Source organism: Carlito syrichta, unplaced genomic scaffold (genome assembly GCF_000164805.1).
Source record: "Carlito syrichta isolate Samal-C Ts95f unplaced genomic scaffold, Tarsius_syrichta-2.0.1 Scaffold95853, whole genome shotgun sequence".
In the NCBI taxonomy this organism is placed as follows: Eukaryota; Metazoa; Chordata; class Mammalia; order Primates; family Tarsiidae; genus Carlito; species Carlito syrichta.
Window position 1 is genome coordinate 269,267 of NW_007039949.1, and position 16,456 is coordinate 285,722.

The 16,456-nt window shown below is 41.9% G+C and overlaps 1 protein-coding gene across 1 annotated transcript; it reads left to right on the top strand.

Moving 5' to 3' along the window:
* Nucleotides 1–68: 68 nt before the first annotated feature.
* On the top strand, nt 69–6,291 carry MIS12 (MIS12, kinetochore complex component). Its single transcript, XM_008061997.2, has 2 exons — nt 69–367; nt 5,453–6,291. The coding sequence occupies exon 2, from the start codon at nt 5,492–5,494 to the stop codon at nt 6,110–6,112; it is 621 nt and encodes a 206-aa protein (XP_008060188.1). The 5' UTR covers nt 69–367; nt 5,453–5,491; the 3' UTR covers nt 6,113–6,291.
* Nucleotides 6,292–16,456: the final 10,165 nt, after the last annotated feature.

Genomic DNA, 16,456 nt, shown 5'->3' on the forward strand with positions numbered 1-16,456 from the left:
GCGCTCTAAGGCAGGTACACGCACCAATCATGAGTTGCGTCTACGCAGCGCTCCATTGTTGCATCTCTACCCACCAACGTCGAGGGAAAAAAGTAAGTACCGGTTCTTTCTGCCAATCCCAGCAAGCCACAGCGAGCTTTCCCGCCCGGCCCTTCGTTGTGACTACTTGACGTGCCCCGCCCGATCCGACAGCCAGCCAATCAGGGGCGTGATAGCGTCCCGCGTTTGCTTTCGTTCGCTGAGGCACGTATCAGTCGGAATTTTGGGGAGCCAACCTCGTCGCCTATCTCTGGCATATAGAAGTGGTTTAAAGGCGGTGGCGGGAAACCGCTGTGTGGATGAATTTTTCAACCTCATGGTCGCTGCGGTGAGTGCCACGGGATGCCTTTGGTCTGAGGCAGGGCGGGAAGGGGTGGGACCGGACTAGGCATCCTCGCGGGAGAGCCGGAGCGGCCCGCTGGGTCGGTCTCTCTAACCCGGCTGCAGGCTTCGAGCCTAAGATCCCGGCATGCACCGGGAGCCGGCCGGAAGCAGTTCCTCTGCGGCTTCTGGGTCCTGTCCAGCGCGGTCACCAGCTGTTGGCTAAACTCGTCGCGTTTAACCTGCAGATACTGACTGGGCGGGACTCATTCTGCCCTCAGGAACTCTAAGGCCAGCAGAGAGGATGAGGCGGTAGAAGTCGATGAGTCAGTGCCCGAAGAGAGGTCCTGGTGGGAATTCTTGCTCGATTACTTGTGAGGGAATAATAAATAAATAGATAAAAAACGAACGAGCGAATTCATCAGGGAAATGTATTTGAACTGGCCCTTGAAGGACATCTAGCCAAGGCACCCCTTCTTGAGGGAAAGAAAGTAGGTCGGGTGGGCGCGCTGGCTCACACCTATAATAATCCCAGCACTTTGGGAGACGGAAGGTGAGAGAATTGCCTGAGCCCACGGGTTCGAAACCAGCCTGGGCAACTTGGCGAGATCTTATGTCTGCCATAAATCAAAAAATTAGCTGGGCGTGGTGGCGCGTGCCTGTAGTTTCAGCCACTTGGAAGGCTGAGGCGGAAGGATCGTCAGAGCCCAGCAGGTCGAGACTGCGGTGGCCGGGAGCGTGCCACAGCTCTCCAGTCTGGGTGACAGAGTGAGACTCCGACTCCAAAAAAAGAAAAAGAAAATAGGTCAGTATGGTTGGAACAAAGAGTAGCCAGGTCATGGCAGGAGACGTTAACATCGTACTTATTCGGTGAGTCATAAGAAAGCACTAAAGATTTTTGGAACAAGGGAGTGACAATCAAATCTGGTAGTATATGAGGAAGGAACCAAGTAAAAGTCTGAAGAGAGTGGTTTTTAGAAAGGAAATGAATGGGTAATTCCAGAAGAAATTCCCCCAAGTATCACTTCACTACCTGTTGATAAAACAATGCTGGTTGGCTGGACTTGGTGGCCCAGCCTGTAATCCCGCGCTTTGGGAGGCCGAGGTGAGTGGATTGCCTGAGCCCGCGGGTTCGAGACCCGCCTGGGCAGTGAGACCTCATCTCTACAATAAATCAAAAATCAGCCGGGCGTGGTAGCGCGCGCCCGTAATTCCGGCTACTCGGAAGGCTGAGGCGGAAGGATCGCCGGAGCCCAGCTGGTCGAGGCTGCTGGCCGGGAGCGGCCACTGCACTCCAGTCTGGGCATCGGAGCAAGACTCCAACTCAAAAAACAGCAACAACAACAACAACAACAACAAAAACAATGCTGATTTAAGCAGGGCATGGTGGTGCGCACCTGTAGTCCCAGCTACACCGGAGGCTGTAGTGGGAGAATCGCCTGAGCCCAGGAAGTCAAGGCTGCAGTGAACTATTCCACTGCACTCCAATGGGACGACAGAGCAAGACTCTGTCTCAAAAAAAAAAAAAAAAATGCTGATTTATTGCTTACCGTAGTAGGGGAGCACGCCACCTCAAGAGAGCTTTGGTGGTGTCTCAAAGGGAAGAAAGGCAAGCTCGGGGGTTTGTGAGAATTAGAAGTTTGATTTAAGGTTGGTCTTTCTGTGAGGAGATTTGATTAGAATTGGGTAGGGATTGTGGTTCAGGATTAATGGAAACTGTTGAGGCACTGGTTCCTGAGAATCTTAGAGTGCAAATTGTAGATGCTTTCCATTGAAGAGTTGGTCCATCTTTTAGGGAGTTTGTAATGACATATATTGAAAAGGCAGGCTAGGCTTGGTGGCTCAGCCTGTAATCCCAGCACTTTGGGAGGCTAAGGCGAGTGGATTGCCTGAGCCTGCAGGTTCAGACCCACCCAGGTAACTTGGCAAGACCTCGTCTCTACAATTAAAAAAAAAAAAAATATATATATATATAAAGCTGGGTGTGGTAGTGCGCACTGTAGTTCCAGCTACTTGAAAGGCTGAGGCAGAAGGATCACCTGAACCCAGCAGGTCGAGGCTGCGGTGACCAGGAGCATGCCAGTGCATTCCAGTCTGAGCAACAGAGTGAAACTCCAACTAAAAAAAAAAAAAAGAAAAGGCATATATTGAAAAGGCCTCGTGGGTCACTTCTATAGTTCCCAGCTATTCAGGAGACTGAGAGGGGAGAATTGCTTTAGCCTAGGTATTCGGGACCAGTATGGGCAACACAGTGAGACTGCCATCTCTTAAAAACAAAAAAAACAACAGTAGATTAGGTTACTAATAAAGATGGGAAAAGAAAGGTAGAATAATAAAATAAGGCAGAGTATTTAGCTTGGACCAAAAATAAAGTGCCATGAAATAGGAAGTATTATCAACTCAATTATGCACTTTTGTAGGGTACTGAAAAAGAACAGAGTGCAAGTTAGTAATGGCCAGGTGATTAAAGCCCTTGCAAGCCATGTTGAAAGAATTTGAACTTGATCCTGTAGGCACAGGGAAATGGTGAGGAAATAAAAATTCTGCCAACACAGAATCCTCTCTAAAACAGAAAAGAGAACAATTTTGTTATTAAATAAAGCACACCTAGATTATACTGGGTAATCTGTGAATGAGATTAAAAAACAGAAATTCTACCCTATTTATACAGTTGAGCAGTTATAATCACCCTTTTTTTTTTTGAGTTGGAGTCTCAGTCTGTCTCTCAGGCTGAAGTGCAGTGACACGCTCACAGCCACTGCAGCCTCAACCTGCTAGGCTCAGGCAATCCTTCCGCCTCAGCCTTCCAAGTAGCTGGAACCACAGGCATGTGTCCCCACACCTGGCTAATTTTTTGATTTATTTTAGAGAGGAAGTCTCACTATATTGCCAGGCTGGTCTCGAACCCTGGGTACTCAGGCAGTCCTCTTGTCTCCGCCTCCCGAAGTGCTGGGATTACAGGCATGAGCCACTGTGTCCAGCTATAAATTTAGAAAAAATCAACACCATCTTGTCTTCCCATAAGATTTGTCTGCACCATTTGCGGCAACTTATTTCATGAAGTCCGTCTTAAATTCATCTGGTAATTGAAGTAAGAGTTTATTTTAGCTAATTGCCTATATCTGAAAGAACAATGAAATTTCTCTTATTTCTATGCAAGCATATAGTTACTCAGAAAAAGATGTCTGAGTTAAATTCTCACAGTGATGGGGAGATAAGGGTTCTGTTTTCCAAGTATTTACATATGAAAGGAATGACTCCCAGACTCTTGAAAAAACATGTCAGAGTTTTAAATCTCACAGAAGTCTTGCTTATCTTTATTTATTTATTTTTTTGAGTTGGAATCTCACTCTGTCGCCCAGACTGGAGTCCAATGACAAGCTCCCGGCCACTGCAGCCTCAACCTGCTGGGCTCCGGCGATCCTTCCGCCTCAGCCTTCCAAGTAGCTGGAACTACAGGCGCGTGCTACCACACCCGGCTAATTTTTTGATTTATTGTAGAGATGAGGTCTTGCCAAGTTGCCTAGGTGGGGCTAGGTTGGAAGACAAGAGAAATGACTACATTGATAAGGGAGTGGTCAGAGTGATAGATCTTGGGGCCTAAAATGAATAGGTAAAGAAGTGAAGTGGGAGAGACTGAGAGAGCGAGAGAGTGTTGGAGGGCTGTAAATCTTGAAGATTAATGCATAATATATATGAATTAGAGCTGGAAAAATAGCATAGGAGGTTGTAGTCAAAAAATAGGAGCAGTTGGGAAGAATAATTACAAAAATTAAGAACCAAGTGGCTAAAAGGTAGAAATATAGGTCATTGATGCTCAAAAAACAGAGAGTCTCTAGGACAGCTGCAGTCCCCAACCTTTTTTGGCATCAGGGACTGATTTTATGGAAGAAAATTTTTTTTACGGTCCTGGTGGGGGTGAGAGATGGGATGGTTTCAGGTTGATTCAAACGCATAACATTTATTGTGCACTTTATTTCTATTAACATATTGTAATATATAATGAAATAATTATGCAACTCACCATTTAAAAAAAGGTGCAGACGGTAGTGGTAAATTAAAAAATGGGTGGGCCACATGTGAAATAAGTGTTGGATTCTGACTTAAAGCCTGCCACCAGATGCAGCTGTATAATTGAAGTACATCGACTCACTTGCCACTGATAGGGTTTTGATATGAGTCTGAAAGCAGTTAATTTTTTTTTTTTTTTTTTGAGTCGGCGTCTAACTCTGTCACCCAGGCTGGAGTGTAGTGACACGCTCTTGGCCACCGCAGCCTTGACTTGCTGGGCTCAGGCAATCCTTCTGCTTCACCCTTCCAAGGAGCTAGAACTACAGGCATGTGCTATCACACCCAGCTAATTTTTCTCAATTTATTGTAGAGACAAGGTCTTGCCAAGTGACCCAGGCTGGTCTCGAACTCCTGCGCTCAGGCAATCCTCTTACCTCTGCCTCCCAAAGTGCTGGGATTACAGAGTGAGCCACCATGCCTGACCCAAGCAGTTGATTTATTATGATCATCAGACATTAGATTCTCATAAGGAGTGCACAACCTAGATCCCTTGCATGCACAGTTCATGATAGGATTCATGCTCCTGTGAGAATCTAATGCCACCACTGATCTGACAGGAGATGGAACTCAGGTGGTAATGTGAACGATGAAGAATGGCTATAAATACAGATGAAGCTTTACTCGCTTGCCAATCTCACCTCCTCCTATGTGACCTGGTTCCTAACAGGCCACGGACAGGAACCCTTGCTATAGGGCATCGGTTAAGTCATCTATCTAGACTAGACTTCACAGTTGTTTAGGATAACAGAATTCAGAAGATGGAGCTATGTGCTAAAGTCACAGAAGTGAGGGTAATGAACAATGAGGAAGGGAAAAGGGAGCGTTTAGGCTGATGGAAAGGGCCTCAGAAAAGCAAGGATATTGTATCCTATTGTAAGACTGGAAGTGGCATCAGATATAAAGGAACGAAAATTTGTTATTTTTTATTTGCTTCCATGTTTGTTTGCTATTTATTATGTGATTTGTTACTTTTCTCATAATTTTTTTTATCCAAATAAATCTTTTCTTTTTTCATTTGCAGATTTGTTACAGGTGAAATAGCACAGCAAAATAAGCCAAGATGTCTATTGATCCAATGACCTATGAGGCCCAGTTCTTTGGCTTTACACCACAAACATGCATGCTTAGGATCTATATTGCATTTCAAGACTATCTATTTGAAGTGATGCAAGCTGTTGAACAGGTTATTCTGAAGAAGCTGGATGGTATCCCAGACTGTGAGATTAGCCCGGTCCAGATTCGCAAATGCACAGAGAAGTTTCTTTGCTTCATGAAAGGACGTTTTGATAATCTTTTTAGCAAAATGGAGCAACTGTTTTTGCAGTTGATTTTACGTATCCCCCCAAACATCTTGCTTCCTGAAGATAAATGTAAGGAGATACATCCTTATAATGAAGAAGAATTTCAGCATCTCCAGAAAGAAATTGAACAGTTACAGGAGAAATATAAGACTGAATTGTGTACTAAGCAGGCCCTTCTTGCAGAATTAGAAGAGCAAAAAATTGTTCAGGCCAAACTCAAAGAGACACTGACTTTGTTTGATGAGCTTCAAAATGTTGGCAGAGATCATGGGACTAGTGATTTTAAGGAGAGTTTAGTGTCTCTGGTTCAGAACTCCAGAAAACTACAGAACATTAGAGATAATGTGGAAGAGGAAGCCAAACGACTGAAAGTATCTTAATTTCTAAATAGTAAAAAGAAAGAGCCTTTCAAAAAGTTCAATGATAAGGGATTTATACCAATGACTGTTCAAGCAAAACATATATTTTATTAGATTTTCTTTGTTTGCTTTTTCTTATATTCCACATCTTCTTTTTTGATCTGTTCTGTATTATCTTGAACTAGCCTGAAGCATCTGTTTCTTAGAGGTCTCTAATAAGTGGGAAGGGATTCTTGATCCAATAATGGTTTATTTGCGGACATAACTGAAGTGAACCAGGGTCAATCAAAGATACTTGTAGAGTTGTGCCTTGGCTTTTTCTTTGGATGAGACCAAATGAGAAAAGGGTTATACAGGTGGCTCCCTTATTAAACAGTCATTACACTGTGGACAGCCAACACAAAGTGCTTTTCCTTGCCCAGTAGCTTTTCTTACATAAGGGAGTAGATAACTAATTAAAAGAAACAAGCAGCAAAAAAGACAGTCTCAGCTGGGCTCAGTGGCTCAGCCTGTAATCCCAGGGCTTTGGGAGGCTAAAGTGAGTGAATTGCCTGATCCTGTGGGTTCGAGACTCACCTGGGCAACTTGGCGAGACTTCATCTCTACAATAAAATCAGAAATTAGCTGAGCATGGTAGTGCATGCCTGTAGTTCCAGCTACTTGGAAGGCTGAGGTGGAAGGATCACTGGAGTCCCGCAGGTCGAGGCTGCGTTGACTGGGAGCGTGCCACTGCACTCCAGTCTGGGCGACAGAGTGAGTCTCCAACTCAAAAAAAAAAAAAGATAGTCTCAATTTTTGGTATAGAAAAGTTTTTGTTTCCCAAATAAAGCTTTTCCTTGACCAAAGTCCTGGTAATTTTTTTGTTTTTGTTTTTTGAGTAGGAGTCTTACTTTGTCACTCAGGCTGAGTGACACAATCATGGCCACCACAGCTTGACCTGCTAGGCTCAGGTAATCCTTCCGCCTCAGCCTTCCAAGTAACTGGAACCATAGGCATGTGCCACCACACCTGGCTAATTTTTTAATTTATTGTAGAGATGAGGTGTCGCCAAGTTCCCCAGGCTGGTCTCAAACCCCTGGACTCAGGCAATCCTCTCGCCTCCGCCTCCCAAAGTGCTGGGATTACAGGTGTGAGCCACTGCACATGACTGCCCTGGTAATGTTAAGCAACATGTTAGAGTCCCCCAGGAGAAGACCTTGGACAAAAAAGAAGCAGATTCCACTGGAATAGAAAAGGCGACATCCCAATAGGGAAATGTGTACTTACTATTAGGTATTTGTACCAATTTCTTTTCATACATCAGTTGGTTTTCGAATCTGCCTTATACCTAATATTTAATTATTTATTCATACTCATAAGTATCAAATATTTAGTACCCTCGGTGGGAAATGTATAGCTTCATTTTGTGCTTAAATACAATGGAGTCTAATACTTCTTTTTATAATTTGTTCATGTAAAATGTTAGATCAACCAAGGAAAGGAGAAAGATAGCAATGGTTGTTCTTACAGTATTGCTTGCTCTCCATGTCTTCCTAAAGAACAGGATTTGTAGTTTCTCCTTTATGTAGAGAAAGAGCAGCTTAGGGTGTTAATATTTGCAATGAAATATTCATAGATTTAGAAAGCTTGTATTTATCTTGTTTATTATTAAGAAGTCCTTTTTCCAATCCTGTACATTAAACATATATGTTTTAAAGGCTTTGGTTTCTTATTTTCTGCTGTCTATAATGTCATGATATGTTTCTTTCTAGTATGGCTTTTTACCAAATGAAAACTCTTTTTGTCACATTTGTAACTTATTCAAAATCTTCTGTAGTGGATTGAATGGTGATTCCTCCAAAACATATGTCCATTCTACAAAATAAAATACGATTCTAATTTCTGGCATCTATGAATATTGTCTTATTGGGGAAAAGAGTCTTTGCAGTTATGATTAAATTAAGGATCTGGAGATAAGGAGATCGTCCTGAATTATCTGGATGGGCCCTAGAGCCAATGATAATTGTCCTTATATGAGAAAGGCAGAGGGAGATGTGAGACAGAAGAGGAGGAAGTGTGACCACAGAGGCATATGGGAGGAGTGTAGCCTCCAGTCAAGGAATGCCAACAGCCGCCACAAACTAGAAGAGGCAAAGAACAAAATAAAATACCTTTATTTTGCATTTTTGGCTTCCAGATCTATGATTAGAATATATTCCTGGTGTTTTAATTCCAAGTTTGTTACAACAGCCACAGAATGTGAAAATCAGAATGTTAGAATATTCATAAGGATGTGGGCTGCCTATTAAGGAAATAGCTGATGTCTTACTGGCCTCATAATACAGTTAAATATGGTCATGACCTGGATAGAAGGATGAAATCCACAGTTACAACTTGGGTCTATTTCATGTTAAGCGCTCAATAATTGATGTTATTACTGTTGGCTATTTGTCATGGTGTTGTCTGCAGAAACATTCATATACTTGACCCCATTGTCCTCTAATAATTAAATTCCCCCCTTGAAAAATTAGGAATAGATCAGGATAATATATACCCAGTTACCCACTTTCTGCTTCCTGGAAATGCAACGTTGGGTAACATCTGAAAATGAATCAATGTAATATACCACCTCAATAGAATAAAGCATAAGTGCCCCACCTTCCATCTTGCATCAATTTCACCCAATTTCCTAACTCCTCATCTATATTAGATTCTATTCTATAGTATCAAACTTTTAATTTAGATGCTAAACTTTTAAAATAGTTGCCTATTTTCAAACCTGCCCCATTTTTATTATTCTCCTTTACTGTCATGCCTGTTCCCCGCTATATACTACTCCAAATAGACTATTTTCCCATTATCCTGTTGCTGCAGTGACAGGCAGCCTGTTAGGGAGACAGTTTGACATGGTATTAATAGCCAGTTAGGAAGACAGTTTGACATGGCATTAATGGAAACAGTAATGAGTGAACATTACTATCAACCTTGCAGAAATTAAAAGGATTGTAAGAGAATACTATGACAACTGTATGCCAACAGATTATATAATTTAGAGGAAATACATAAATTTCTAGAAAGACATAAATGATCTAACCTGACAAAAAAAATTGGGAAAAAAAAAAGTCCTATAAATACTAAAGAGATTGAATTAATAATCACAAATTTTCTCACAAGTCCAGGGCCACCTGACTATTTTAACCATATTGCCTTGTGTGAGGTATGGTGAGGCCAGACATAGATCGAAAGAGAGAAACTTGAAAGAGTTTTATAGTTTGTTATACTCACAGTTCTCTGAGGAGAGCATGGCACAACACGTGGAGTCACTTGGGAAGCAATGGGATTGGTTACAAGGGAGAGGAGAATTGTGGGCAAGTGCCTTTATTGTGGTCTTCATTGGAAGGAACTGGCAAGGTAGGGTATGTAGGTTTAGGATTGGCTAGTTTAATCTCAGCAGACTCTGGGACATAGGGACTGTTTCTGGTTGTCTAGAATCTGGCACAGGCTGGGCATGTTGGGAAGCCAAGGGAGGAGGATTGCTTGAGTCCATGAGTTCTAAACCAGCCTGGGCAGCATAGCAAGAACTTGTCTCTACAAAAAGTTTTTTACAAACTTAGCTGTATGTGGTGCACACCTGTAGTCCCAGCTATTCGGGAGGCTGAGGCAGGAGGATCCCCTGAGCCCAGGAGGTCAAGGCTGTGGTGAGCATGATTGTGCCACTACACTCCAGACTAGGTGACAGAATGAGACTCCAACTCAAAAAGAAAAAGAACCTGGCCCTGAGGCCAGGTGTGGTGGCTCACACTTATAATCCCAGAATTTTGGAAGGTCAAGGCAGGAGGATCACTTGAGGCCAGGAATTTGAGACCAAGCCTAGGCAACATAGTGAGACCCTGTCTAGCTACAGCTTTGGCCTCTAAAAAGTGAGTCAAGATGGGATTTTAAAAACTATATTACAATGGCTTTACTGTTGAATTCTACCCAATATTTGAAAAATAGCTAATAATTCAAATTCTTCCAAAAATAGAAGAGGAGGAAACAATTCTGTAAATCATTTACCTAATAATGGACTTTGCTGGAGTCCTGCTCCTGCTGGGTCTTGGGTATATCCCGAAGGTGTGAATGGCATAGGTGAAAGAATGCACTTTGGACATCTTACTCTTGCAAGACAGATGCCATTATTGTTAATTAACAGAGAGCTTTTATACCATTCGCATATGGAAAAGGACAAAGAAAATTCCTTCACGCACATCATCCTTTAGAAGTTATGCCATCTAGTGGTCTTAGAAGCAACAAACAGACCAAAAACACTAAATACTTTCAGTTAATGAGTCTTAAGATAAATTTAAAAGGAGTTTTACTTAAACTAATGCATCACTTAATCTACGAGGCTTATTTTGTTTTCTGTTCTACATCACTTGTCTAATTTAAAAAAGCCTTAAAATCACCAAAACAATAGATTGTACCTAGTGATAGTAGAAATTTGAAGCCTATTAACTTGACCAAAAAACAGTGGCTAACATTTAAAGAATAACTATGAAAGTGACTTACTGTGAAAATACATACACTACTCTTTACTCTGAATAAATATATAAAGTGAACTAAACATAATGAAATAAAACTAACACAACTAAAATTATTATAGGCCGGGCTCAGTGGCTCAACCTGTAGTCCCGCGCTTTGGGAGGCCGAGATGAGTGAATTGCCTGAGCCCGTGAGTTCGAGACCCGCCTGGGCAACTTGGCAAGACCTCATCTCTACAATAAATAAAAAAAATTAGCTGGGTGTGGTAGCGCATGCCTGTAATTCCGGCTACTCAGAAGGCTGAGGCAGAAGGATCGTGGGAGCCCAGCAGGTTGAGGCTGCAGTGGCCGGGAGCGTCCACTGCACTCATCTGGGCGATTGAGTGAGACTCCAACTCAAAAAAAAAAAAAAAATTATTAAGGTTGCAATAATTACTAATGAGCTTTTAAGTTTAGGTTAATGGTGGTTTGGGGGGTGGTTTGGCTGTTTTCCTTTATGCTTGGCAACCCCCTGGATAATATCGTTGTCTTAAGATAGGCACTTGAGCAATTATTATTATCTTTAAGGTACCAACTTTATCATTATGTGAACTTAAACTTATGAACCTAAAACAATCTTCAAAGCAATTATAAAACATTAAAGTACAGCATTAAAACTTAATTAGTGATTCAAAGTAAAAACCTTGTCAAACATAAACAAAGCCTAATAATTTTTGTCAACCCTCATATATATGTATATTGATTACATAAACTTGCATAATTTTAAATTTACCAATTATGTTTTTGTTTTTTGTTTTTTTTGAGTTGGAGTCTCACTCAGTCACCCAGACTGGGGTGCAGTGGCCGCTCCCGGCCACTGCAGCCTCGACCTGCTGGGCTCCGGTGATCCTTCTGCCTCAGCCTTCCGAGTAGCCAGAACTACAGGCATGCGCTACCACACCCGGCTGATTTTTTGATTTATTGTAGAGATGAGGTCTCGCCAAGTTGCTCAGGCAGGTCTTGAACTCGCGGGCTCAGACAATCCATTCACCTCAGCCTCCCAAAGTGCTGGGATTACAGGCTGAGCCACCGAGCCTGGCTACCAATTACGTTTAATACATGGATAAAACAATTATCATGTCTAGAATAGCACTACCAGCAACTCTTTTCAAAACAGTCCCAAATTACAGTCCTTGAAGTGCTTCAAGAAAGTTTCCAGGTGCACATTTCTCCAGGTATCAGGAGTTTTCTCTGAGGTTTCTATGATCTTCAAGGCTTCATAATTGCCTTTCCTGTCCAGGTGTCTTCATTGCTTTTCTCTTATCGTGCAGTGTATATTCCTAAAGAAAACTCAAAAGAAGTTTTTAGTGATGTTTCCCAGGCCCCCAAGGCTGCTTTCTGTATTCAGTTAATTTATCATAAAAGTATCCAATTAATATATCATGAATTCAGTGAAAACCTATTCTATATATGTTAACTCAAAATCTTAACTACTGAATTAAGTAAAAAACCTTAATGAATAATCTTTACCTTAAATCCATAGAAACAATGTTATAAATTACCTACATAACTCCTAGGTATGTGTCTGAACTTATAATGAATTCCTAATGAACTTACTACGAACTTGTGCTTCTAAAAAACCTTATGTCTAAACACTAAACTACACAATTCTAAATCAAATAAGGAGTGAATATACTTATATCATTTTTACTCAAACAATATCTAGTAACTTATAACCAAGTGAGAGAAAGCACTTTAAACGTGCTTCAGAGTTCAACCATTGCATATGTTAGAAAGGGCCAAACAGCATGGTGGGAAATGGAAAAATGAACAATGACGTTCCTAGGTTAGCTGTGAGTACTTCGCATAACATGCCATTTTCTTCTTCCACGACTGCACAGAATTCTTCAGCCATATCAATGGTAAAGGTGGAAGACAGAAGGGCCTCAGCTTCCTGGGCTCGCCCTATGGCCCCGGGGTCTTCGGCCCATCAGGTGGGCCTCCAAGGCTGGCTCCCAACAGGACTTGTATCTAAAATATATAGACCAGGCGCTGTGGCTCACACCTGTAATCCCAGTACTTTGGGAAGCAGAGACAGGAGGATTGCTTGAGCCCAGGAGTTTGAGATCAGCCTGGGCAACATAACCACACCTCGACTCAAAAAAAATTTTTTTTTAAGTTAGCCAGGCATGGTGGCATGCACCTATAATCCCAGTTACTTGGGAGGCTGAGGCTGGAGGACCACCTGAGCCCAGGATGTTGAGGCTGCCGTGAGCTGAGATCATGCCATTGCACTCCAGCCTGGGCGACAGAGTGAGATTCTGATTCTAAAATAAAATAAGAACCCCTAGAATTCAATAATAGAAGACAAAGTCCAATTTTAAAATGGGCACGGAATCTGAATAGACATTTCTTCAAAGAAGATATACAAATGGCCAATAGGCACATAAAAAGATATTACACATCAACAGCTATCAGAGAATGGTAACCACTTAATACTCACTAAAATGACTATAATGAAAAAGATAGATGCATTTTGGCAAGGAAGTGAAGAAATTCAAACTCGCATACACTGCTGGTGGGAACTGAAAATGTATCATCACTTTGGAAAACAGTTTCAAATGGTTAAACATAAGAGTTGTAGAATGCAATCCAGTAATTCCATTCTAGAGAAATGAAAACATATGTCCACACAAAAATTTTTAGACCAATGTTTACAGCAGCATTATTCATAATAACCAAAAAATGAAAAACAAGCCAAATGTTCAAATGATGAATGGGCAAATAAAAAATAATATGTCCAGCTGGGCTCGGTGGCTCAGCCTGTAATCCTGCGCTTTGGGAGGCTGAGATGAGTGGATTGCCTGAGCCCGTGGGTTCGAGACCCACCTGGGCAACTTGGCAAGACCTCATCTCTACAATAAATAAATAAAAAATTAGCCGGGCGTGGTAGCGCACGCTTGTAGTTCCAGCTACTTGGAAGGCTGAGGCGGAAGGATCGCCAGAGCCCAGCAGGTCGAGGCTGTGGTGGCCGGGAGCATGCCACTGCACTCCAGTCTGGGCGACAGAGTGAGACTCCAACTCAATAATAATAATAATAATAATAATAATAATAATATGTCCATACAGTGGAATACTATTTAGCAATAGAAATGATGTAACATAGATAAGCCTTGAGAACATTATGTTCAGTGAAAGAAGCTAGTCACAAAGGACCACGTAGTATGTGTTTTCATTTGTATAAAATATGTAGAAAAGGAAAATCTGTAGAGACAAATAAGATGATTAATGGTTACCTAGGGATTTTAGGGGAGGGTGGTGTTGGAGGGAATTGGGTTAGCAATGTGAGGTTTCTTTTTGGGGTGATGAAAATATTATAATATTGATTGCAGTGTTGGTTGTATAACTGTGAATACACTAAAAAACCATTGCATTTAATGCTTTAAATGAATGAGTTACATAATATGTTAATCACATCTCAATAAAGCTGGTAAAAAATAAGACTACACACTCCAGAAACAATATCTGGTTTCAAAATCTTGCTCCATTATTTGTGCTGTGACCTTGGGCAAATCACTTCACCTATGTCTATTTCCTCATCTGCAAAATGGGGAGAATAATAAAACCTACTTTATAGGTTGTGAAAATTCAGTGAATTCATATTATGAGAAACACTAAGCCTGCCATGTGATAAGTTCAACTATTAACCAAGTGAACTCCATGAAGGCAAGGTCTGTGTCTGTTTTGCTGATTACCGTCTCCAATGCTTAAAACCTAATAAGCAATGACAGTTAAAAAAAAATCCGTTATTCTCCCAATATCAGGTTCCACTGTCCCAAATAGCTAAATTCCAACTGTCTCCCACAACTTGAACTTACCACTGTCTCATAGTATTCAGAAACCCCTACTTATTTGACTCCATATATTTACCCACCACTGACAACCAATACATAATAGGACAATTGCCCAAAATAATGGGCTGTGCTGTCATCCTTTGTGACCTGCTGAAAGTCAGTTTAGTGGATATCTGATATTTCCACCTGCCTAGCATCCATAATACTTCAGTTTTCCTCTGGGAAATGCTTTCTTTCCTATTGCATGCTATTTTCATGGGATTGCTTATTAAGGTATCTCTTCTGCCTGTTGTTATTGTTGTTGAGACAAAGTCTTGCTATGTTGCTCAGGCTGGTCTCGAACTCCTGGGCTCAAGCAATCCTCCTACCTTGGCCTCCCAAAGTGCTGGGATTACAGGCATGAGCCACCATACCCTACTCTTCTGCCTTTTGGTTAAAGGTGAGTAGTGAGTAAGTGACCCCAGCCAGTTCAATAAGACAATAGAATTTGATTGTTTTGTGTGTTTTTTTAAATTGGAGTCTTACTGTGTCACCCAGGCTGGAGTGCGGTGGCACGCTCACAGCTACCAGACTCAACTTGCTAGGCTCAGGTGATCCTTCCTCCTCAGCCTTCCAAGTAGCTGGAACTACAGATGCACACCACCACACATGGCTAAGTTTTTGATTTATTGTAGAGATGAAGTCTCACCAAATTGTCTAGGCAGGTCTTAAACCCATGGACTCAGGCAATCCTTTCACCTCGGCCTCCCAAAGTACTGGGATTGTAGGCGTGAGCCACCATGCCTACAATCTTAGAATTTGATTCTCAAAGTAACAGGCCAAATGGGTCCATTTGTTTTTTGTTTTTGTTTTGTTTTGAAACAGTGTCTCTGCTATATTGCCCAAGTTGGTCTCAAACACGTGGGCTCAAGGGACTGTCGCGCCTCAGCCTCCACAATAGCTGGGACAACAGGCACACTGCTATTATGCCTAACTTCTGGGCCTTTTTGTTTTTATGGTCAAACCCTGAAAGGGCTGTCTGTGAATACTGAGCAGACAGGGAAAGGCTTGATATTTTGCACGAGAGAACCTCTTATTGGATACCTAGAAATGGAAGGACAGTTGAAAGCTCAATATAGGGAAACAATTACTGTGAAATTAAGTGAGCAGTTGAGGGATATGAGACCACATATCTTGGGACACTTAAGCTATATAAGGGGGAAACTGGCCAGGTCCGACACATGATTATGTTAAAGGGACACATGTGTATGATGTGAGAGTAGTGGAGATATAATACTGGTTGGAAAATACAGACCAAACATTGGAGCTCTATTAAGCCAAAAATTACAAGCAGGTATGGGGAAAAGTAACAGGCTATTAGGAGAGAATATGAAAGTATGAGAAGAAATGAACTGAATTTGGGGCGGGAGTGAGCTTAATACTGAGAACAGCAGCAATGAGGTGAATGTTAAGGAAGACTGGAGTACAATATTGAGGAGGGAGTAACCAAGTATTTGGGGAACAATGTAATGAATTCTGAAATAAGGGGATGAAATGAAGGTGGATATTTATGAGAATATTGATGCCAATGTTAAAGATTTCCTGGAATGGAAGGGCTTAATGAAAAAAAAAAAAAAGATTGTAGAGGTAATAGGATCTAATACCCATATAGTCATAGGAAATAGATGTTGGAATTTGGAATAGAAAATGATGGCCCAGCCAGGCGCAGTGGCTCACACCTGTAATCCCAGCACTTTGGGCCACTGAGGCTGGTCGATTGCTTGAGCCCAGGAGTTCGAGACAAGACTGGGCAACATAGCAATACCTCATCTCTACATTAAAAAAACAAGACAAGCCGGGCTCAGTGGCTCAGTCTGTAATCCCACGCTTTGGGAGGCTGAGGTGAGTGAATTGCCTGAGCCGGTGGGTTCGAGACCCGCCTGGGTAACTTGGCGAGACCTCATCTCTACAATAAGTCAGAAAATTAGCCCGGCGTGGTAGTGTGCACCTGTAGTTCCAGCTACTCGGAAGGCTGAGGTGGAAGGATCGCCGGA